The 26,624-nt window shown below is 37.5% G+C and overlaps 1 protein-coding gene across 1 annotated transcript in view; it reads left to right on the top strand.

Moving 5' to 3' along the window:
- The window catches only part of RSPO3 (R-spondin 3), a 58,149-nt gene that overhangs the window by 7,016 nt on the left and 24,509 nt on the right, over positions 1-26,624 (top strand). Inside the window, exons 2-3 of the mRNA XM_087972365.1 lie at positions 23,029-23,220; positions 26,364-26,510. Coding sequence (XP_087828491.1) covers positions 23,029-23,220; positions 26,364-26,510 — 339 coding nt within the window. The remainder of the gene's footprint in view (positions 1-23,028; positions 23,221-26,363; positions 26,511-26,624) is intronic.

Genomic DNA, 26,624 nt, shown 5'->3' with positions numbered 1-26,624 from the left:
CAGAAATCAGCTCCCCTCTCTGAGGAAGGAAACTGCACTGGGTCTTCAGGATCTGAGCTCAGTTTCCCCGCTCTGCCAGAGAAGCCTGCTTTCCCTCAGTACATTGTTATTATTATTGGAAACAACTAGCAGTTTCTATGGACGGAAGGAAGGGTTACAATCTTTTCAGAAAATCATTTGCTTGGATAGCGTTGTTGTTTTTTTTACTTTATAAAACAAAACAACCAACAACCACAAGTCTTACTACTACTACTACTACTACTACTACTACTACTACTACTACTACTAGGAAAAGTTATTGGTGGGCAACATAAAATTATCTAGTATCATTTCTCCTAACTTTCTATTAATGTGCCTAAGAACATTAGTCAGATATGACCTGCTATCAGGAGAAATCTACTGACATTGTCTCTGAGAGGATATCAATCTCTTCAGCTTCCATAGCATCTCAATCAAAAGATTGAAATTTCCAAGGCCATTCATGCATACATACATACATACATTTAAAATTAAAATTAAAAACTCAACCCATCCCCATCACATATTTAGGAAAGCAACCAATGGTCAGTTTTCCTGCATAAATGATACTGGGGAGAGGAATTGGCAGGGGATCTACCAATCTCTTCCCTGAAGGTGTCCTTCAGTAAGAACTGTGTGGAAGAGAAAGCTGCAAAGAATATTGCAAGTATCTGTGCTGCCTTTCCTCCCTTCTGTCTGAGTCTTAATAAGTTTTGAAAGGACAATAGTTCCTAATAAGTTTTGAAAGGACAATAGAAATAGGTTTGTCTTAACACATTTGTGTTCTGTTCCTCATTTATTTATTTCCTTCCTATTTTAATTAATTTTCATATGAAAGATTAGTGCAACAGCTGGAAACTAATTGTGGATTGGTTTTCATTTGCCACTATGAATTCAGGAGCATCTAACTATGAAATTAAGACTAGCCTGGAAGAATCCCAAGGACCACTAGATGACAGTAAAGAGACACAATAACAGGACTTCTGGGTACTTAAGTAGAGAATGATTGTCTTTCTTTTTTCTCTTCTGGTCATTTCTTTTCATTTTCCTTTCTCTCTCCCCCCTCCCACTTGGTACCACTGTCTCTTAATATTTGCTTCTCTCCAAGATCATTTCCTTTTCTTCGTGCCTTCCATTTAAGGAACTAACCAATTTACACTCTAGTTTTTAAGTAGAATATAACTCATTTATGATTTCATCATAAGATCCACACAAAGACCTTAGAACTTGACAGAATTAATACTTGGGAGGTGAAGGAGGCAGTGGAAACAAAAACCACCACCAACAACAACAACTGTAACAACAACAACAACAACAACAAAAGAAAAAATCTAATTCTTAAATATTGATAGATTTCTACATTTTCTCTAGCTTTCACACCTACTGCCAGGAGCATTCTATAGTGAAGTCTGCAGTAAGGGCTACCATATCTCAACTGTAAAATCTTGATTCCTAAGAAATGGCAGCCAAGAAATACCAAAAACTCTTTGTTGCCATCTCATGATGATCCAGAATTTTGCAACTACTGTAGATCTGATAGTCCTTACTTTAAGTAGCAATAGCACTAACACTTAGATTTATATGCCACTTCACAAGGCTTTACAGCCCTCTCTAAGCATTTACAAAGTCAGCATCTTGCCACCAACAATCTGGGTGATCATTTTACCAACCTTGAAGGATGGAAGGCTGAGTTAAACCTTGAGCCAGTGGGAATCAAACTCTGTCAGTCAGCAGAATTAGCCTGCAATACTACATTCTAACCACTGAACCACCACAGTCTTGATCTAGTTATTATCAAAATAAAATCAGATACCCACAGGGGTGGGATGCTACCAGTTCTGCCCGGTTCTAAAGAACTGGTAGCTCTGAAGATCAGCAGACACCGAACCGGTTCTGTGTTTGCTGCTGTTTGGCTCACCTGCCTGCCCGGGCTCTTACCTGTCCTTTATTTCCTGCTTTTTCGACCTCAGCTGCTTTGTGCGGCACAGCTGAGATTGAAAAAGCTGGAAAAAAGAGGCTTTTCAAATGCTGCGCACCTGCGCGCAGCGCTTTTCAGCTGTCCTGGTGGCACAGCTTAAGGTTTTTTACACTCTTACACAGTGCGTATCAGGCAAAACATAGTCACCGAACCGGTAGTAACACTGGTTGAATCCCACCCCTAGATACCCATTTTTAGTGTGACCAGCAACTAAACAAATATTTCCAGCTTGGTTACAGAATACTTGAAATACAACTGATCACAGTTGATAAAATTGTAGTCAGAAGAATGTTTCAGAGCTGGGAAGGGTTAATATTTTCTTTTAAGCAATGACACATCTCAAATGTATTCCTGCTTTAAAACATTAACATTAATAATATTTATAATAACTAAAATGTGTAGGCCAATTAAATGGGTTTTACCTGGTGCCTAAAACATAAGACAGTTGAGCCTCTATGGAGAATGCATTCCAAAAACAGTGCACCACCACTAGAATAACCTTATTATGATTTACCATCTACTTCTGAAAATAGCTGCCCCTGCCCCGCAAATGTGCCATGAAAGTTAACGTCTTTAGCAGTTGTGTGCATAAGCAAAGCTATCTGAATCTATATAGCAAGGCGGTGCAAACATTTTCCAGCCTTGCTTACCATAAAGATTAATGTGATTCAAAACAAACAAAAGATTTAAAAAAATGTTGATGAAATTTGGGGAGATGGCATATAGTAAGTGAACACTAACTTCTTGTGAAAATTCTCCTTACTTTTAAAAAATAATATGAAGCATATTGCTTCTTTCTACAACAGACTAGTACCATTATCTAGCCAGTGAATTTAATGAGTTTATCCATCCAATTGCTAATACAAACTTTAGCAGTCCTGATATGTGAGTTCTCACATTCACCTTCAGGTTAAAGTCCATCTCAGCTATGGAAATTCATTATCTGGTTTTGGGCTTGTCACTAGCACTGTGTTGTGTGGGCAGAGTGTAACATAGCATCAACCTGCAACTTCTTAAACAAAGCATTAATTCTCCAGTTGGAAAAATGAAGCCTCATAATCCGTGTGTGTGTGTGTAACAGCTACTTTAAGGAATTCAGGACAATGCTGATCTCCATTTTGCTCTCAAAATCACAAGTACTGATAGCTCTATCAACCACCTTCTTTCAAACCAAGATATCCCAGAGGGTGATTGTTCTGAGAGTAAAATGATATAGGCCACCTTGAGCTCTTTCAAGAAAAGTAGAATATAAAATTAAACATGAATAAATAAACCTTACCCAATATATACAGAAAGGGAGAAAGACAGATTGATTCACTCATAAAGCAGACTGTTTCTCAAAAAGATTGCCTTTTTCTTCCTGATGACTACAATAACATCACTTCTGTCATGACAGGCCTATAATTTATTGAGAATTAAAAACTAGCTATATTAAGAATTTGTAGTTTAGGCACTATCCATATAGGTAAACATATTTGACGTTACCTGGCAACACCAGATTTTGTTATACGTTAGAGAGTATTTGAACTGAATCCAAATATAAATCACAAATGTAGCAATAACTAGCTAATGTAAAAACACCTGCATTACATCTCGGAATCCCCATGCACAAATTTAAAGTAGAAAACCATGACACTTTAATGTAGTTTATGAAATTTATGTGTGTTATCAGCATATTCACTGAACCAACACAATTTATTGAAGAACATGATATTTGATTCCTATCAGCCTTATTGGTCAGAGGGAAAAATTAACTATATTCCATGAAACAAATCTCCCACATAGCAACAGTAAATATTAGCCTATTGCTTCTTCTAAATGTCAGAATCTGGAAATATTTTATGACTTGCATTACTCCACCTTGATGTTGTCATAATTCATCCATAACATTTTCTCTCATTCCTAAGTAAATGCTTAAAAAGGTTGAATCAACCTTAAAATTACTTAAAAATAGACAATTTAAGTTCATGGAGATTATAATACCATAGTTGTCTGCTTAAAGTAAAACAACTGAATCAATAAAATGTTCAAGAAAACTTGTAGAGGACTGCAGTATTATGTTGCCAATCTATGCCTGTTTCTTTTCATTAGCTTTATATGCTGTTTCAATCACCAAGTGATGCTGAACAGTTCACAAACCTTATTCAGCAACACAGCTTTTAAAATGATAAAACCATAATAACAATGATAAGGCATGTTAACTTCTAATAAACGCTTTGCAGTTTTGGGAGTGTGGCTTGAGGCTCATGATTTAATTGGAGTAACTGCTGGAATCCTGACAGCAGAAAGAATATCTAACATGCTTCCCCTGTCAGAAGGAACCAATCTATCCACCATATACCCAAAGGATCCTTAAAGAGATTTTTCATGGTTTTACAGAATAACAGTAACAGAATTGGAACTGATTTTAGAAGCCTTCTAGTCCAATCTCCTGCTTAAGCAGGAGACCTATACCATTCCGGATAAATGGCTGTCCACTCTCTTCTTAAAAACCTTCAGTGATGGAGTACCTGCAACTTTTGGAGGCAAGCTGTCCCACTTATTAATTGTTCTCACTGACAGAAAAGAGGTTGGATCTCTCTTTGTTAAGTTTCTATCTGTTATTTCTTGTCTTGCTCCCAGGCTCTCTGGAGAATAGGTTAACCCTTTCTTCTTGTGATTGCCCTCAAAATATTGGAAGATTACTATTATGTCAATCCTAGTTGCCTGAACTGTGAGATGGACAGTAAATAAATTTGATAAGTAAATCACTTCATTAAATTAGACATTCCCAGTTCCTGTAACCGGTCATCATACAGTTTAGCCTCCAGTCCCCTCTTCATTTTCGTTGCTCTTCTCTGCACTCTTATGGAACCTCAGATGAATAGGGAATGGTAATATTTCCTAGGGGTGCTTTCTAAAAAGGGGGGAATATAACAAAGAATGTGTGTCCCTACGATCTCTGTATATGACAGTCTCTAAGAGTAGAGATACAGATTTATCAAATAGGCAAAGGCTACTATGAGAAAACAATCCCAAAGAAACCAGCTGCCGAGCAAAAACCCTATAAACTGTAACTAGTGCAGCTCTCAGACTAATTGTTTTCCATAGTAAACTGATTAGTATACATAAGTAGATAAACCATTCTGTTTTCACTGCAGATTGTAATGCCGTTTAAAGGCAGTATCACACCATAGCATGGATGACTAATGACTAATTTATGACTAAATTCCCTGATACTACTAGATGACCTTGCTAGGGCTCACTGCCTTAGAAGAGTGAGGAAAATTCTCAGGGACGACTTACACTCCAGTCAGCACTTCTTCACTCTCCTACCTTCGGATAGGAGATACAGAAGCATAGCCAGCTGCACCAACAGGCTGAAGAACAGTTTCTACCCGTGGGCTGTCAGACTTCTGAACAGAAAAAAACTTCATGTCAACATAGTATGATAGACTTGCGGGGCCGGTGCGTTGTGCAATAAGGTCACACAGTGTAATAAGATTGGGACTGGGTTAGGGACTTCTGTCCCCACTGTGAGTTGTGGTTGGGGCGGGGGGTACATGAAGGGAGGCTCAGCCAATCTCATTGTACACATGTTGTACTCTGGCAATAAAGATAATAATAATAATAAGAGTAGGGCCTTCTAATTCAGAAAAGACTGTTAATTGGTGTATAAGATGAAACTGTAGAGACACTTCTAGACACAACTATCCTCGAACAGGAACTAGAGCATCAGATTATGGAGCAGTTCTGCCTGATGCTATCTATGACAAAGATGGGATATCACTAGAATCAGAGAGCTTCCAAATTTAGCCCTCTTGACTGAATGTGAGCCTGTTTGTCCCATGTGGATTGTAACCGCTTCCAGGCACATGACAGAACCTCATTTGCATCTTCTGCTGTGCTTGGGGTCAAGAGTTAGATGGCAGAGAAGTTATCAAGTATGAGGGGATTCTACCCCAAAAGAACACTCTATGCTCTTTGCTGCATTTAGAGGGGGGGGGGGGGGGGGGGGGGGGGGGGGGGGGGGGGGGGGGGGGGGGGGGGGGGGGGGGGGGGGGGGGGGGGGGGGGGGGGGGGGGGGGGGGGGGGTGGTGGTGTTTTGTGTTTTTGTTTGTTGGTGGGGGGGGGGGGGGGGGGCTACCTTGCTGTAACTCTGCTTCTCCTCCATTATTATTATTTTTAAACCATTGCCTCTGATCTCATTGTACACATGTTGTACTCTGACAATAAAGGTAATAATAATGATTGCTAAGCATCAGTTGGCCTGCTCTATAAAAATGCTATACCGTTCAAAGCTTAGTAGCTACGTAACATTTTTATGAAAAGAATTTAAGGTATGAGTAACAGAGAGGGGAATTACTCAAATACTGTTTTTGGAACATGGGGCAAATGAGGACTCTGTGATAGTGAGGGTGTTTATTTGTATGTTGTGGCTTTTGTAGGCTAAACATTGAAAAGATAGTTTATAATTAATTCAATTATTGACATTTAGACAAATTGCATGCAGTTGATACAAACGTGACACGGTGGCAGTTATAGTATATCTTTTTGGTTCCTGCCTCAAAGATTGAAAATACTCCAACATTGCAGAGCTCCTTGATTACGTCCTAAAGTATGCCCATGATTATTTGGAGAGAAATCTGTTTATGTTTAACTGGGCTTAATCTTAATAATACCCAAAAGTAAACTTGTCTAGAACTATAGTGTAGATTTCACAAGAACTCTAGAAATAAAGTATTGTGTTTTTTAAAAAAGTATCAGAAAAAAAGAGGGAGAAGTATAACTGACCTGTTAAATGAAATCTACATTTTTAGTGGAAAAAGGATTAAAAATCCCTCATATTTATTTTTACTATAGCAATGCTTCTAAGCTGCTTCTGAAAGCAGGACATTCTTATATTAGATGACTATATAAGGATACATATTAAGTATTGCTTGAACTGAAGCCGTAAAATTCAAATAGATTGCAAAAGCCAAACACTATGTTGGTTCATATTATTCAATACTTTTTTTCAAAAAGAGCATTTGCTCAGGAACTCACCCATAAAGTGGGAGTGGTTGTGGCTATATATTACCATTGACAAAAAAAACCCACCCAATCTTGTAATCAAGGATTGAAGAAATGTAGATCCTCTAATAATCCATTGATTTACGGAACTCTCAGAATCCTGAACATTCCATTTTTAATCACCCTTTTTATATCTCAAATGCTAATACAGTACATTTGCTATCCTTATTTCAATTAAGTGCTGTCGTTAAGTATATAGTCAAAACTATGGTTTTCCTAGTAATAAGGTATGGCTGTGAGAATTGGACAGGGGAGTCTGACATGCTGTGGTCCACGGGGACACGTAGAGTTGGACATGACTTAACGACTGAACAATAAATCCTGAACTGATTATATTTACACTGAAAATCAACACAAGAATAGTGGCAGAGGAAGGAAAAATAGAAATGGAATTAATAGGGAAGCTATTCATCCTTGTTTCAGTTGAACAGATGTAGGGAATATTGGCGCTCCCAAGTTTTTCCCATTGGGATTGGGGACAACAACAATTTCTACTTGCCCCAACCCATTCAGAGTGGTTTGGAAGTTGTGTTTCCAGTTTCGACGAGTTCAAGTGTTGCTGTCTAGCTGGCCTACTGTGAGTTTTTTTTATATTATTTATTTATTGGGTCACATATATAATGATTCTAGGCAGCTCACAACATCCATAAAAACATGGCAAAAAACAAAAATAATCCTTCCCCACAAACACCAGACCAAACAGCTACTCAGCTCAACCTTCATCCTAGCTTGGAGGAAGAACTGGGTCTTCACTACCTTCCAGAATGCTAAAAGAATAGAGATCCCTCAGATCTCAGGTGGAAGCCTGTTCCAAAGGACTGAAATGGCCACCTAGAAGGCACGTCCCGAGTTTCAGGATTTATTTATTTTTTTTACTGTGGAGTAGGCTAATCCCTGCACTTTGATTAGCTATTGGGCTGAGGTGGAAGTCCTCGTCATAATTTTCCAAGCTTTTCTTAGATAAGATTTGCTGGCGTTTCTGTTAGAGGTCTTCTCCTTAGTGTAAGGAATATAATGCTTACCTGGCATATTAAATATATTTGTGACAAAGAGGCCCTTTGCAAATTTTTATCTTCTGCATTAATTGTGTCTTTCCTGGAAGAGGAGGCCATATCCACTTCCACTTTCATCTTCATCATCCCTTATTTGAAAGTGGGACTGCCCTTGAAGAATATTTGGAAGTTATAGCTAGACCACCAATGTGTTGGCTCAGGTAGTTATGAGTGCCCTTCCAGGTGTCCACATAAAAAACCTCTACTTCAAGAACTGTTTTGTTTGCCAGCTGGCTTCAAGGTGCTGGTAATCATCTTTAAAATTCTTCATGGTTCAGGGTCCGGATATTTGCTAGACTGTCTTCTCCCAGTGACATCTGTCCATCTAGCATTAGCATCTCAGCACTAAATCTATCTAAAGTTAAGTTCTGCTGAATTACCTAATTTTAATATAGATAATAAAAAGTAATTAATAAATTTCATTGAAGTTCATCATGATTGTTCTCCATGCTGGGGATTGATTTATCACTGGAATTTTGGAACGGTCTAAAATTAATATGTCCAAACCAACATGAAAATATATAATATTAACACTTAAACAGCAAAGGAAATACCCAGAGCCCCAGAAGAAACCAGCTACAGGGGCATCTGTTACTTTCACGAATCTACGGGAACTCTCCCTATGATATTTTTACCATTTCTAAAGTATAATTGCTTTTTCTTAAGCCATAAATATATTCCCCATGCTGTAAATAAGTGGTTTAAAAGCATCATAAAATTAATATATAAGAATAAATCTTAACAACCAAATGTCAGGTCAGAAGTATAAATCTTACCTAATTTGCTAGGTCAGAAGGGAAACATACTTTTTAGTGAAGAAATAGCAAGCATCTTCCAGTAACAGTGATACACACACACACACACAAATATGCTGTTGCCAATAAGATTATTTAAATGGCCTCCGTGTAGAATTTCCAAAAGAAAAATAAACATGTGGAATACAATTAATTTATAAAACTCTCTAAGGTTTATCTTGGCAGAATTCTTTTCAGCAGTGAGATTTTTCTTTCCCTTCCTTTCTTCCAGCCATACACATTTATTTTCGTCTTCTCTTCTCATAAAACAGACATGTTATTTAGCTATAATAAAACAAGAGTAAATTGTTTTTAGGCCTAATAGGAGAAGCCATAGTCTTCCAATGCAGAAAGCTCTCATTTCATTTGAAATGGAATTTGCTACCACAGGGAGTCCCACCCAGACCAATCTTCATTGATTTCAGTAAGCTTTGAAATTGGATTCATGCTTTCATCTTTCCAAGAAATCTTTTCTAATTACAAGGCTTTCTTTGAATAACATTAAGGCCATATTTAAGAGTTTTGTGGGATCTGCAAACAGGTCAGTTGCACTGCTGTACCTTCATGTCTTCCCACCTATGAAAATTCTTGCCACATGGAATATGTCCAGAGTTTATTTCTTATATTGCAATTGGCATTCCAACGTAAACCTAAAATATGATATAGGAAGAACTGTCTACATTTCTCCTCACATTTAAAACTCTACTGCAAAGTCAATCAATCTACATGTCCATGTCTATAATGTTATTCAGATACTCCAAATGGTAAATCTTAACTCCCTATTTTGAAGTTTCTGTTCTGGTCTGATGTATCACAGTACAAACATACCCATTATGCTGTTTTGTTTTAAGGTAAAGTAACATTATACAAACTACAGAAAAGGCCTATGAAAGATCTGCTCGAAAAGAATGATGTGAATTTATAATTAAAGTCTGATAAGGTGTTAATAAGAATATAATAGGCATAGTCGATATATATAATATGAATTATAATTTAAATCTAGAAGGAAAAGATTGCTGATATTGTGCACAAAAGATATGCACCAACCAACACACTGTAAAATGGAAGGATGGTTTTATTTGTTGTTTTGTGTTTGTGTTTGTTTATGTTTATGTTTGTTTTTTTAAAAAAAAAAATTGGGGAAGAAAAGGTAAAGTAACATTATGCAAACTATAGAAAAGGCCTGTGAAATAGTAAGCAAAGAAATTAAGTCACACATTAGGAGAAAGACAGGGGTGGGATTCAAATTTTTTAACAACTGGTTCTGTGGGCATGGCTTAGTTGGTGGACATGGCTTGATGGTCATGTGATTGGCTGGGCGTGGCCAACTCAATATCACTCACATCGAGGCACGCATCTCCTCGCCTGGCCTCTCATGACTGTGGGGACGCTGCAACAGTCGCAAGTGTGAAAAATAGTCATAAGTCACTTTTTTCAGTGCCATTGTAACTTTGAACGGTCATTCCACACAAGTAAAGTACCAGCAAAGGAGGAAAAAAAACTCCAGAGAAGTTCCAGAGACAGGAAGTCTAGTCCTGCTAAGAATGTAATAAGAGTTAATGGAGCTGTAAACAACACCAGAATGTTTCCTTCCTGCCTTCCTTACAGGATTAGGCCAGTAATTTCTTTTAACAACCGGTTCTCCAAACTGCTTAGAATGTTAACAGCCGGTTCTAGCGAATAGGTGCGAACCTGTAGAATCCCACCCCTGGAGAAAGAAGAAGAGATAAAACTAAAACAAATTATTTGTATTTCCCTGTATTTTTTGTTTGCAAGCCGTTCTTTCTGCTAGGCCCGCACACTTCATGTACTTCACACACTTTCATTTAATTTCTGTTTTTAGAAGATCTTACCAATTCCATCCAGCTATGACTTTCTCAGTATTCCCTTTAACTTATTGGCGTGTCTTTCATATACTAGTTTTGCATTCTCATTTATGATCAAATCACTTCAATATACTTCTTTTATTTATGTAACTATTTTCATTTCAGCGCTCATAATTTCATCTACCTGTTGTAGGCTTACTTCATCTCAGAATAACTTCTAGAAGTTCACCCCATTTTTCCTATTTCACAACTACTTTGATCTGATACATTAATTTTCAGATCCATACTTCTTGTATCATGGAATCTATTTGACATTTTTTGCAAATTATTTGGATTTTTAGTTAACAACATTGAGTTGTTTCTGTACGTCAATAACCAATGTACCTCTAAACTCATTACCAGCACTAATTAGACATTTATATATAAATATTTTAAATATCCAAGGGGATATTAAACATCTTTGTTTTAATCTCTGCTCAGTATTGAAACATTTGTTCAGTAGATAGTGTCAGCTGTTCATCCGAGGTTGAGGGGGTGAACGATACGATACCAACTTACTCATGTAGCTTCAGTGAAGTTTTTTTATTCGTCTCCCACACCACAACAACAGGTAACAGCGATCAAATTATGTTTAAAGTCAGCTCTGGGTTTCATTGCAACCCAGAGCTGTACTTATACATGCTATACTTTGGATAACAACATAATTACTATAACCACCTTCCGGCCGCCTTCGCTGCCTAACATCTGGCATTCTTAAATTAAAGAAACATGGTAACTGCACCTTTCCCCTGCTCGATGAGTCCATGTACCCCCATTTGTCTCGTATCATTATTACAACACCACCCCCTTGACATCCAGCCATGAATCATTATTATTGTACCACGCCTTGTCAGGAAGCCGATGTCAGTTATTTGAAGAATATTCATCATAACGTCCACGTGGTAACACAAGGCAAGTAAAAGACTATGGTCATATCACATCCTGGCTGTCTCGGCTCCAGTCTGTTCTTTATTGGAGTCATAACAGGGCAGCCCCCTCTACCATGATTCTGCCCAGAATACAAGAACACATTAAACAAAAGGGATAATGGTGTATAGAAGTTATACAATGGCTCCTGGCTTATCGGGATGGCGGTTGTGGAATTTTTTCCTCAATCTATCTGCACACATATCCAACTCATTCACACAGGATGCCTCTGATTCGGGATACCCTTTCCATCGTACGAGGTATTGAATAGTATGTCTTCGTATTCTAGAATCTAGTATTCTATCTATTTCAAATTGTTCTGGTTCTCTATGTACTGGTTTCATAGGTATCTTATCGTTTCTAGTGACACTTGTTTTAAGTAAATTTGTATGAAAAACGGGATGAATCTGCCCTAGCCATGACGGTAATTTGACTTTACCTGTCATGGGGTTAATTACTCTTACTATATCAAAAGGGCCTAAATATTTTGGACCCAGTTTCTGGCTGTTCAATTTTAATTTGATATATTTGGTAGAAAGATACACTTTATCTCCCACCTGGAAGGGTTTAATATCCTTCTGTGTTTTGTTTGTTTGAATTTTATATTCTCTGGAAGCTTTTTCTAATGCTTTTTGTACGTTATTCCAACATCCTTGTATTTTTTCTGCCCATTCTTTAACACCAGGTGGGTCTTCTTCTTGACAGATGAATTCCAAACTTGAGCCAAATTCCATACCATGTACTATACAAAATGGACTGTACCCAGTACTGCTATGCAGTGCGTTATTGTAAGCAATTTCAGCGAACGGTAATAAATCTACCCATTCTCTGTTGATGTGAGATATACGATCTTAAATATCGTTCGACCATGGCATTCGCTCTTTCTGCGGCTCCATTTGTATTTGGGTGGTATGCCGAGCTGAGTCCCTGAGAAGACCCCATCAAAACGAGGAATGCCCTCCAAAAACGCGCCGTGAACTGCACCCTCCCTGTTGGATATTCTTCTTCTGGGCACCCTATACACATCCTGGCTGTCTCAGCTCCAGTCCGTTCTTTATTGGAGTTGTGACAAATAGTCTTTGAGTTACAATCACAACTGAGCCCAAAATTTATGCTGCTAAGTGAAAAATTTGTTGAGTTTGCCCCATTTTACTACTTTTCTTGCCACAGTTGTTAATGGAATCATTACATTTGTTCAGTTAGTAACATGGTTGTTAAGTGAATCTGGGTTCCTCTTTGACTTTGCTTTTCATAAGGTCACAAAAGGGGCTGACATGACCCCAAGCCACTGCAACAGCCATAAGTATGAACCAGTTGCCAAGCATCTGAATTTTAATCATGTGACCATGGGAATGCTGCAACAGTCATAAGTGTGAAAAACAGTCATGTCCCTTTTTTCAGTGCCGTTGTAACTTTGAAAGGTCACTAAATAAACTGTTGTAAGCTGAAGATTACCTATATTCCATTTATTGTCATGCATGGTTTACAGCCATCATGAATTGTTCTTATCAGATTCAACCAACCTTCTATTATATACTCATGGAAAATATTTCAAAACATATACATCTTCAATGTATGTGTTTTCTCTAAATCAACAAACATACAATAATAATTCTTTCTGTCATTCGTACATTTCTCAATGACCTACTTAAGAGCAAAACTCTGCACACTTTACTGGCATAAACCTTCACAGTACTTCCCAAAAAAATTTTATTGTCACTTCTTGTATCTTTTCAACTAGAATTCATCCAAATATTTTTTTTCTGGTACATTAACAAAATAATCCCTCTGTAGATTTTGCCCTGAAATTTCCTTCCTTCCTTACAGTAATAGCATTCTTCCAATAGTTAGACACAGATACTATCTTCACACATATGTTAAACAAGTCACACAGCACTTAAGAAAACCACAATGATAACACTTCTCCAATTACACACTCTACACCTGCAGCCTGGTCATTTTTTTAAAACATTCACTGCATTTACTATTTGTTTTTTTGTCCTTTTTTCTTTGACAGTAAAATTTCTTTCAATTTCATTCTTAACATATCACTATAATTCCTGAACTCCTCTTTAAAACATATTTCCAGCATTCTCTCACTTCAATTTTATTCCAAATGATTTCATCCCTTTTATTTTTAATCCCTCTTTCTTTTGCAGAGACTTCTTGGCTAGCTCTCTTCACCCAATTTCAAAACTACTTTTATTTCTATTAAAACTTCTTGCATTTTCTCTATCTCCTTTAATCCTTGTCTTCCTTCCTTTGAATAAATTCTCTGAAGCTGTGATTCATCCTCATGTTCATGGTAATCATTCTCTTATAATCATATTTTTCCTGTTCACAGCCTTTTTCATTTCCTTATTTCATCCAGGACCTTTTTTCATTCTTCCCAATCTAACTTCATGCCTTTCTACAAACTGCTGTGGTTAATCATGCTCACCTAAAGCAATCAGATCATTCTGAAGATTCAAATTAAGATTTCTTTCCCTCTCACTACTCAGGGTTCAATTCAGTTTGCACTAAATATTTTCTTACAGAAGCACTAAGCAGTTTCTATGTATGTGGACAGAGGCATCTCCTAGGTTTGATATTGAATGAAGTTCACATGTGTATAGAAAGGGGGTAAGACCTTCTTTTTCTCTGATTCTTCATTTTTCTTGTTGTTGTTTTACTTTTCTTTTTCTTCCACATTAACTCCTTTTTAGTACTAATCTTGACACTACCAAATAATATTTTGTTACACATTCAGGACCTCTCATTATCCTTGTATTCTAATTTTCCTCAATCTTTCATTATGAACAAAATCAAGCTTTTCAATTTACAGTCATTCAAGTAGATTTATACTTACACCATATTTTCAAATCACAAATTTTCTAAGCAGATGCTCACCATTTATAATTAAATCTCTTAATGGTCCAGGCACTTTTTCTATATCTCTGATTTTACTACCATATATCAATTCATGTCATCTCTATTTTCCCACTCCTGGATCACATTAATCCAGAATATTTAACATTTTTCCACTCAAAACTCATTTCTGATGATTTCATTATGGCCATTCGTGGAATATAATATACAACCATAATTAGCCTATGGATTCCTACTTTCAAACACCCACAACTACTTAAGACGGCCAAATCCCATTTCATTCAAAATTAAACCTCCACTGTCACAGACTTGCATGAATCATCTCCATTTCCAATAATCAGTCCACTTTCATTCAGTTTTATTACACCATTCCCTATCTCTTAATTACAGTCATCCAACATAACTATTTTTATTTATTTCATTTTTGTTAATTAATTGTTCTTTATCATATACTCCTCATGTTCAAGTCACAATGTTCCATATGCTGTGGTTGCCACCTGATAGGCTCTGCTGTCTATCATGATTGTGATCAATTGAAGCATTCACAGAACATTTTTTTTTTAGAAAAACAGATTTGAATGAAAGGAGAATTCAATAAACCGATTTCACTGAAGCTTATTTCTCAATAAACAAATATGACGTTATGCCTTCTGGAGATGTTGAAATCACTGCCAAAGTTTATTGAGCAAAAGTCAAGACAATTAAATATGTGTCTACTTGAACCCACCAAACTAAACAAAGCCATATATGGTGGATCCTATGGACATGCTGAAGGCCTTTGCTTAGGTTTTCTGTCTGCAGCTTTAAAAATAAATGAGAGCATCAACATGTATCTAAAAGACCATAATACATAGTGGACTGTGGGTCAGACTGTTTGTTCAGTTTCTGTAATAAAGCTGAATGATTGCATTAAGTCTTATTTCTTTAACAATAAGCAACATAAAAAAATCCTAAAATAAACTTACAGGATTTTGTGATATAGTATGTGCAGGAATAAGAAAATAAGATTTAAAACTAAAAAATGTTCCTGCTAATATTTCTGTGGCTTCTGTAAAAAAAACGGTGTATAACAAAAACTTAGAAGGCTGTAAGAAAACCTTGCTACTGGTGTTTCATAATGCTAATGGTATGAATTGAATGGCTCCCATATAGTTTGAGAGCTGAGAAGGAAATATGTAACATTTAACAATGGAAGTTGTTAAATTTCTAGCCAAGTATTTCAACTCAGCTTTTGGTTACAATGGTGCACAATTAGTGATTGCATAACACTTTCCTAATATCACATTTTTAAATATTATGCAAATAAATGACATCTGTAAAGTCAACTCAAGCAAGAGCTAATAACAATTGAAATATATAATTTTAGAAATGATCAGTGCAAGTAATACAGAAATGTGTATTTCCCCTGCATTATTTAGTTCAGATTGCAAATATGGATCTATAACCCATGTCTTGTTTTAAGCATGGTTTATGAGCAATCATCTATTCACATTCAATATATAAGATATAAAACATGCTTTAGAAGGCCACAGTAGCTCAATTCATATATAACATAAAGCCAAAACTAGTCTAGTGTGAAATTAATTCATACTATGGCTTGGCATAGACAGGGGGAAATGCTTTGTATGACCTGATCTTTTTATAAATAAATAAATAGAAACCGCCATGCTGTAAAACAATTGCATTTACTTGCAGAAATACATTTAGGCCCATGAAGGTCTGATTGGGAGCTTCTGAAGAAGCTAATTCATTTTGTAGTAGTTGGGTGTTTGTAATTAATCATAACACCAGGACAACACTTTTGCTAGTGTGCAGATCTGCCTCAAAATTATTGCATATACTTGGTGTAACATGAGGTATTGATGCAGTCATATGCTAACATCTGAGAGGCTCTAACATGTGACAGGAAATTGTGGTTTGCCACTATATAATTCTGCCTCTCAAAGACCAGACACACATCCCTTTCCTTACTCCATTCTTTTTCCATGCCTTGGAAGATGATTGCATCTGCTTCTGATTTGAAATCAGGAGTAAGCAATTTTTTCTGATAAGGGTGCACAGATTGCATTGCTGGTGATGTGAGAGCACCAGAGTGAATATTTTCCTATTTGGGGCTTTCAGCCCCCCAAAAAAAAAAAAAAATGCCTTTAGGGTCTGTAAGGCTCAAGGAAAAAAATGGGTTTATTTTGGATTTTTAAGGACTTAAATTCAAAATTCAAAATTGAGTTAGATAATTTGGGGGTTCATTAGAAATTTAAAGTTCTGTTTCATGATAGTCTATTTCTCTTTTCTCCTATCAAATTGTTTGTTATATTGGAATTTTCAAAGTAGGTCATAATATAATTGCTACAGAAAAAGAATATTATGAATTCCAGAATATTCAAGTACTTGGGAATATCCAACAGGTAATATACACAGGATAGAAGTAATAGATTAACTAGGCATTTGTTGTGGTAGCAACATTATTATTTTTGGAGGCAACTGAAGGAGTTATAGAAACAAAGAAACCAGATGGATAAACCTTAGCAGTATCCTAAAATCAGACCATTCTTTTTGCAGTGCCATAACTGGTGGATGATTTTTTCTCATCGGTTAATGTCATGCTGACAGGACAGTAGTATGGCCAGTAGTATATCCTATTATAAGTGGTATACTGATGAATCAAGAGGATGCCATTCAGGATTGACCTTAAAATTAAAAATTAGCAAATGGGAACAAGATTTTTTTTATGCTAGCTTTGTTTGATGCTGATCAAGGGTGGCTAGATAGCACCTTAACTCAATAGCCAATTTAAACACTCTTTCCAGTAATGTGAGGACAGCGAGCAAAACCATTCATTAGGAACATTGGCATGGTTCTTAATTAACTAGGTATAGAGATACTGTGTGTGTGTAATGGAACTAACAATTAAAACAAAATAGCAATAGCAATAGCACTTAAGATTTATATACCGCTTCACAGTGCTTTACAGCCCTCTCTAAGCGGTTATACAGAGTCACCATATTGCCCACAACAATCTGGGTCCTCATTGTACCCACCTGAGAAGGATGGAAGGCTGAGTCAATCTTGAGCCTGGTGGGATTTGAACAGCCTATAGTCAGCAGAAATGGCCTGCAGTACAGCACTCTCACCACTGCAAGATAGGTTGGTACAATCTAACCAATCAATCTGCTTTTTCACAATGTGCAGCTGCCAAACTTGTCTGAATTAGGCCTTACTAACTAAAATCTCATTGTTGATTTTATAATCCTTTCTGTTTCTGCATAGAAGATTGCAATCTGATTGACTTTAGGGGTCAAATAACTGTTAAAAGTATACCCAGGGGTACTATTTATTTATTTAAATTTATATAGTGGCCCCGCTTGCCAAAATGACATTTTGTGCAGAACACAGCTCTATTTTTTTAGTTTTTCATTCAAATAAGCTCCAAGATACATTGACCTAATAAAATACCTTTATCCTAGCCTCCTTGTGCATATATGTATGTATGCATGCACATAACTTTGCCAAAATGAGTTCCTATAAATTTTAGAAGAACAAGGAGGAATGTACGGACTGGAGGGGGGGGGAAGAACTGTTCATTCATTCTCTAGACAGAAAATTCTTCTCAGTTTATTTATATGAAATATTCTTGGATGGGAAGCAAACCACTGGCGGCTCATGTGGCTGATCTGGAGGTTATTTCTGTTGTGCCAAAGAAATTAATAGACTGAATAAATTATGCACCCTTCCATGGCGGGTTTTCTTAATCTTGAAACAGTTTCTCAACAAATTCAGGATGCATGGGGAGGGGATATAATTTTCACACTCAATGCGTCTATTTTCTATTTAATATTGAACTGCCTGTGGAATATTCATGTATACTGAATATTTTTATCATAATTGTTGATATTTTCAGTTAGGGATATAATTTTTATGGATCCACACAATACTAAATTCTTAGAACATAAAATCTTAGGGATGGAAGGGACCTCAGAATCCACCCGCCTGTTCAAGGGAGGAGACCTTATTCCACCCAGTGGTTGTCCACTCTATTTTTGAAAACCTCTAGCGATGTAGCACCTACAACTCCAAGAGGCAAACTATTCCATTGATTAATTATTCTTGCTGTCAGAAAATGTGTCCTTACTTCTAGGTTGTTCTGAGAATAATCAATCCCCGCTTTTCTGTTTAGCCTCCAGACACTTCATCATATTTGTTGCTCTTCTCTGCACATTTTCTATGGCAGCGATGTCAAACTCGATTTCATTGAGGGCTGCATCAGGGCTGGGGTGGGCGTGGCCAGGGTGGGCATTGCCAGCTTGACGTCACTCATGTCAAGGACACCTATGGTTGCCCGAGGGCTCTCCCAGTGAAAATGGGCTCCTGAGCTCAATTTTCAGCTGGGACAGCCTCCTGCAACCCTCTGCCAGCAAAATACAGCCCTCGTGATGCTCCATTTTCAGCTAGGATGGCTTCCTGCACCCCTCTGCCGTGAAAACAGAGGTCCATTTTCCCTGGCATTGCGGGCTGGTCCTTCGCTGTTTCCAGGGAGGCCCCATGGACCAGATCTAAGCTCCCCATGGGCTGGATCCAGCCCACAGGCCTCAAGTTTGACATCCCTGTTCTATGGTCTCAATTTTTTTTTTTTTTGTATTGTAACCAGAACTATATGCAGTATTCCAAATCTGGCCCAATTAATGCAGTGTAAAGTGGCGTTATTACTTCTTATGATGTTATCTCTCTATTGTTGCAACCCTGGGCAGCATTGGCTTTTTTGGCAGCACACTTCTGGCTCATACTTAAGTAGTGATCCACTAGAACATCTAGAACCACTTATTTTGTACCTATGCATTTGGTTTTTCCTGCCTAAATGGAGGACCTTATTTTTCTCACCAGTGAACTGCATCTTGTTGGACAGGGCCCAATGCTCAGGTCTGTTAAAAACTTTCTGAATCTTCAGTCTATATTCCAAAATGTTAACAATCTCCCCCCCATGCACATATATTTGGTTTCATCTGCAAATTTGATGAGTTTCCCTTCTATCTCCTCATCTAGATCATTTATGATCTTGAAGAGTACTGAGTGTCAGCTTTGGAAGCCATATTGAGATCTGATGCTGCCACGCTGCCACAATTGACCCTGGGAAAGTGGGAGGGGGGAATTCCTTTGGGTATATCTAGTTAGACAAAATAAAATTATTTTGCTGATTCATGGTCAGGGAGTGTTGCGCATAGTGAAAAGGAAGTCTTACTTTGGGACGGATGGTGATTGGGCCATGTGATGTGGTGATGGGATTAGGGGATGGATTTGTAGTTTTTTTACTTTTGCAAGGAAGCCCGGAACTTCAGCTTCAGGATTCCACAGATGTACCAGTTACTATCCAATTAAAAGGAACTTTTAGGGGATGTCTGTCTCAGAGTTATTGGTTGGAATGGAGGTTTGCTGGAATGCTGACACTGAGTCAAAGACAGAACCTTGAAGTACCCCACTGCATGCTTCCTTCCATGTAGATGTAGTTCCATTAAGGTCTACACATTGGGTGTGGTTGCTCAGCCAATTCTGGATCCATCTGGTGGTGGTACTGTCTACTTCACATTTTCTACCTTATTAAGAAGTAGACTGTGATCTACTTTGCCAAATGCCTTAAAGAAGTTAAGTATACTATATCCATAGCTTTTCGTTGGTCCACTAATTTAATCACTTTGTCAAAGAAGAATAAGTTTTGCCTGGCATTATGTGTTTTTAACAAACCCATGCTGGCTTCTAGTAAATCACCTTGATCATTGCTAGATGTTCACAAATTTTATTTCTTTATTATTAAATAACAATAAATCCTCCACTGGCTTTCCAGGATTTCCCCATGTATTGGTGTCAAGCTACTTGGCCTATAATTTGCTGGATCCAGTTTTTCCTCTTTTTGTAGATTGGTATCACGTCAGCTCTTTTCCAGTTCTCTGGTAATTCCCCTGTGCTACAGGAGCTTTGAAAGATTATATTCAGTGCCTCCAGGATTACGTCTGCCAGCTCTTTCAGAATCCTGGGATGCAAAGCATATAGTCCAGGTGATTTGTATTCATACAGGGTAGATAAGTATTCTCTTACTATTTCCTTACCTATTTTGACTTGTGCACCTATTCTATCTCCCTCAGTGCTGCTTTTAATAGATTGGGCTATATCTTTGTGTGTGTGTAAAAAACAGATGCAAAGAAGGAATTAAGCAGTTCTTCTGTTGCCTGTTACCTTCTTTCCATCTGTTCCCATTGGTGGTCCTATCAGTTTGTTGACTTTCTTCATGGAAAGAAGGATTTTTCATGTGCACTTAACAATCCATGCATTCAATTAGCGGTAATGTGTATAGAGGTTAAAAAAGGCAGGAGAGAAGCATGGATTCACTTAGTATTACATGATTCACTCTTAGGAATCCTATGTGGCAGGGGGGGGGGGTGGGGGGGGGGGGGGGGGGGGGGGGGGGGGGGGGGGGGGGCGGGGGGGGGGGGGGGGGGGGGGGGGGGGGGGGGGGGGGGGGGGGGGGGGGGGTGGGTTTTGGTGGCTTTGTGGTGGTTTTTGGGGGGGGGGGGGGGGGGGGGGGGGGGGGGGGGGGGGGGGTCGGTGGGGGGGGGGGGGGGGGGGGGGGGGGGGGGGGTTGTTGGGGGGGGGGGGCTTCTTTCCCCCCCTCCTTCCTTCTTTTCCTTTTTTTCTCTCCGTCCTTCTTTTACCACTCCCTACCTCCGGTTACCCATATGTGGGGGGGACAAAGGGGGGGTCTTTTTCCTTTTTTCAATTCTTTTTTGGAAAATTTTAGTTACAAATTTAATTGGCAGGCTCCATTACATTCATAACTCAAGGATTACCTGTATTCTAAAGCTATATTTTTCAGGTATTTTCTACTTTGAAGCAGTAGGAAACTGAAAACTGTAGATGCATGTGGTTAAAAATGAAATTCATTCTATTTTATCTGCTATTAAGATCCTGAAGAAACATAAATCAAGAAAGTATAAATTCACAGTTACTATTAGATCTCAGTCCTTCCATATTTTTGTCCTGCTATTTCAACTAAAGATTGTTGTATATAGACATTTGCATACTCGTAATACAAAATTCCGATTGGACAATCACTGCCGCCTAGCGATTGGTGGTTAACAACGAATTATGATTGGCCGCCTAAATGGCGGGAGGTTTAAAATGATGCCATTGGTTGCGAGCTGCGAGCAGCTGCTATAAAAGAGGCTGCCGCGGCTCGAGTTTAGTTGAAGTTACTGACAGTTAAATAAAGAGCTGAACTCAACTCCGGTCTCGAGTCTACTTTGTTCTGGTGATAGAACAGAATGTATAGATAGAATGTATTAAGATAGAAAAATCTTATGAATATTTTTATTTTTAGATTCTATTGGTACTGATTGAGTGTTCATGAAGAATTCAAGAAGTCCTTACTGATTTTTCTTCATTTCATTTTCTTCATTTACCTTTCATGACTTGTGATGATTTAGTGAACAAGAATTCTTTTAAAGCAGAATGTATGATATGAAAATAGTAATCCCAATCAAGTTTATATTAAAGCAGAACATGCTTTAGATTTTCAAAGATTTATTTCTATTGTAATAATCTGAAAACAGAGGCAAAATGCAATAAATAAATACATAGTAGTTATATAAACTATGAAATGGGAGCCAGTTTGTTGTAGTGGTTAAAACATCAGGCTCAACAGCGAGAGATCTTGAGTTCTAATTCCATTTCAGGCACTGGCCTTGAGCCAGTCACTTTCTGTCATCCCAAAGAAGAAAGAAATGGCAAACCCTTTCTGAAAATCTTTGCCAAGAAAACTGCAGGGACTAGTCTATTCTAGAATTAACAGACATAGACATAAGCTATGATGACTATGATTTAGAAACAACTAAATATTAATATTCATATAACACAAATGAATTTCTATACCATATTTTTTCCTTTCCATACAGTTATTGGACCTTGCTATTATTCATATAAATTACAACTGCAATCTAAATCCTTCTTTTCTAGGTTATTTTGTATCATCTGATGTCAGTCTGATGGCAAAATTCCCAGGGATATTAAATTGCTGTTTAATATTTCAAACAGTTTAAATATTTCCTGGAACCAAGTTAAACATAAAGGGAAGAAAATTAAGTCTATTTTCTGACAATGCAACAGAAGTCATTTCTACTTATGAATAATATGCATATTTTCTGTATACCATTGAAGCTGTAATCTATATATTGTACACATATTGAAACTAAAGTAAACCTCATTATACTTGATATATAATTTCTTTCAAAAACACTGAATTAGAAGCAAAATATCAGCTCTCTGAATTTTTGCTATCTTTTTTCTTTCTATAAAGACATTGAAATTCATTGTATTAAACTTATTAATAATGTTGAAATATGAACTTATTAATAATGTTGAAAAATTTTGAAATATGAATATATATATATAATATTAATGCTAATGATAACACCTGTGATTTTTCTTCTTAGTGCATCGCAATATGAGCCAAGCTTGTCAAGGAGGATGTGCAACATGTTCTGAATATAATGGATGCATGTCATGTAAACCTAGACTCTTCTTTTTTCTGAAGAGGAGTCACATGAAACAGACCGGGATGTGTTTTTCATCCTGTCCTCCTGGGTATTTTGGACAACGATCCCCAGAACGAAATGAGTGTATGAGTAAGTTGATGGAATGTTGCAACCATTGCTTTCTAAATTTTGCTTAATATTTGGAAAGTTTTGGACTTTGAAAGCACAAAAAAAACCATGAGCTGCTGGTTAATTGATCAGATAATAATAGCAGATATGACTGCTCATTTGAGCTCACGTCAATAAGCTTCGTGCTATATATTTGTTCTGACTTAAGTATCACCTGATTTATTCTATATCCTCACATTAAATACCAGCATGATGACAACAATAAATCAAGGTTTATTTAGAATCTGAATCTAAAATACAATGTTTCATAGATATTGTTATTAGATACACAGTTTGAGACTGTTGGAAACTTAATAATTCAAGTCCAAATCAAAAATCTAAGAATTATTAAGTTACTAAGATTTATTATTATTAAAGTATGTCTAAGATTTAATATTAAATAATATTGTTATTTACATTATGAACCCCCTCTCCATTGAGGGCTTCATCAGGGCTGTGGTTGACCTCAGGGGGCCAGCTGGGCCAGCTGGGTGGGTTTGGTCAGCTTGACACCACTCCCCAAACTGCTGGTCTATTTTTGCACTGAGTAGACTGGCCCAATGTTTCCTCTTCACATTGGGTAGACCAGGCCAAAGCGATGTGGCTCCTTACATTTTCCAGGATGGTCCCACGAGCCAAATCCAACCACATCGCAGCCCGAATCCAGCCCACGGGCCTTGTGTTTGACACCCCTGTTCTAATGTGCATTCAGGGGCTCATCTTCAGTCATCCCTGCAGTTGATACTGTTGCTTATAATAAATCCTAAGATACAACATGGGTTTTACAATTAAATTTTCCCGGGTACTTACACAATACAGAAGCCTGATGATGGCAGATGAGATTCTGCCAAAATGTTGCTACAACTTTAAAAGCACAACTATAATGACATGGGAGAATACCCGAACAAAGCTGAATACCATACATATGTGTGTGTGTGTGTGTGTGTGTGTGTGTGTGTGTGTGTATGTATGTATGTGTATATCTATATCTATATCTATCTATATATCTATATCTATATCTATATCTATATCTATCTATATATCTATATATATCTATATCTCTATCTATCTATCTATCTATCTATCTATCTATCTATCTATCTATCTATATGCATATTAATTGTCAATAACTTATGAATATTCAACACTGAACACTCCAGCAAGAGAATAATCAGGGAAGCCATCGAAATAGAGAAACACCCCCATAACATGAATAAATGGGATGATACCTCCTGCCTTCCAGAAACCTAGCCCTCACCAACAAACGAGTCCCAGCCATGAAAACCAACACCAGACCCAAAACAACACTGGACACCACTGCCAATCCCCATCAGACCCAGGCCCAAAATTAAGGACAACCACCATCCAGAAACCAGACCAGCTGTCGCACCCCCGACCCCAAAACCAAACAAGTTGACACACACCAACACAGACCCAGACCCCAAACTCGAAGCCAGACCAAAACCCAGAATGCTACATCACAGCCACCCGCTCAGGATATCACATCAGAAAACTCAGGAAATTACACCACAAGAACCAAGAAGTTGCAACACAGCAAATGACCCAGAAAATCTCAGTACAAGACCAAGGATACCACAGCAATAAATCTCACAAGGTCATCACACAACCCATTACCCAAGCCGTTACAACACAGGAGGCTAATGGAAAAGAGATCAAAACACAAACAACCCAGGAGATTACAATGCAGGACCCAGGATACCACAACAAAAGAACTTGCAAGCCCATCACACAACCCATTACCCAAGCCGTTAAAACACAGGAGGCTAATGGAAAAAAGATCAATACAAAACAAACAACCCAGGAGATTACAGCACAAGATCCAGGATATCTCCACAACAAAACTCACAAGGCCATCACACAGCCCATTATACCAACATCAACTCCATCAACCAATCAAGAGGCAGCAGCGCAGCCAACCAGCCCAGCACACCAGCCCCCACCACCAGTATTTATAGAGAGACGGCAGCTCCGATCACACACTGCTTGCACTGGCACAAAGCCGAAAGCACCAGCCTGAGGATGGCGAGTGGGACCTCGCCGAAACGTCACCAATCTTACTCTTACCAATCATACTCTTAATCTTAGTCATACTCTTACTCTTACCAATCATACTCTTAATCTTACACGGGAAAAGACCCAAACACACCTAGACATACATACATACATACATATAAATGGAATCATTTTTATTTAAAATATTTATAAGTTGTTGACAGCATAAAGCCTATGGTAGTTTACAAATACATACAATTTATGAAATATCACCTTTACAAAACAACACAAATGTGAAACCCTTCTTAAATTTGTCATTCTTGCATAGGATATTCTTTCCAAAGAATGAAATTCACCAATCTCATCTTCCTTGTATTTATTCACATCAGTTTTTCTTCCTGTTTTCTTTCTTTCTTTCTTTCTTTCTTTCTTTCTTTCTTTCTTTCTTTCTTTCTTTCTTTCTTTCTTTCTTTCTTTCTTCTTTCCTTCCTTCCTTCCCTCCTTCCTTCCTTCCTTCCTTCCTTTCTTTCTTTCTTTCTTTCTTTCTTTCTTTCTTCTTTCCTTTCTTTCCTTTCCTTCCTTCCTTCCTTCCTTCCTTCCTTCCTTCCTTCCTTCCTTCCTTCCTTCCTTCCTTCCTTCCTTCCTTCCTTCCTCCCATTCATTCATTCATCACATTTCTATGCCACTCATCACCCCTAAGGGTCTCTGGGAGGTTTACAGTAAGCACATGTCTGTTCTTCCTCAAATTAAAATAATGTATGGAACATCATCCCTATAATTTTATAGGAAAGTTCACTTTAAAAATGTCAAAAATTAATATATATAATCTAAACCCTGATTTTCTCAGATATATTAGGATAATGTATATTTCCAGATATGTTTGATCACTCAATTATGTCTTTATGCACCCAGTTTTAAAAAGAAGCTAGTTGATAAGGTATCATACAATTTTATTAAAAGCATAATTTGATTTTTCACTACCAAAGACTATCACCATTTTCCTCCTACAATGATCCATGTTGCAGAAACAATGTCTCATAGTCATTTTCTATGTAAATTGGATGCATTATCGAATATGACCAGAAAGTGATTGGTTATTTCTTGTACTTCAGAATGTAAAGCTGATTGTGAAGCCTGCTTTAATCAAAATTTCTGTACGAAATGTAAAAATGGATTTTACTTACACCTTGGAAAGTGTCTTGAAAACTGCCCTGACTGGCTGGAACCGAACAATCACACTATGGAATGCAATGATATTGGTAAATAAATTGTTTATGCGAATAACTTTATCCAGTAAACAATTCTAGGCGAATACTGTTTTGCTACTGTTAGCTCTCTGTAAAGGCATGCAGCTTAACGTTAGCAGAAAAGAG

This window comes from Notechis scutatus, chromosome 1 (assembly GCF_049901735.1).
Source record: "Notechis scutatus isolate UNSWTSFEM ecotype Mainland chromosome 1, rNotScu1.2, whole genome shotgun sequence".
NCBI classification, from domain to species: domain Eukaryota; kingdom Metazoa; phylum Chordata; class Lepidosauria; order Squamata; family Elapidae; genus Notechis; species Notechis scutatus.
This window is presented reverse-complemented; position numbering and strand designations above follow the sequence as displayed.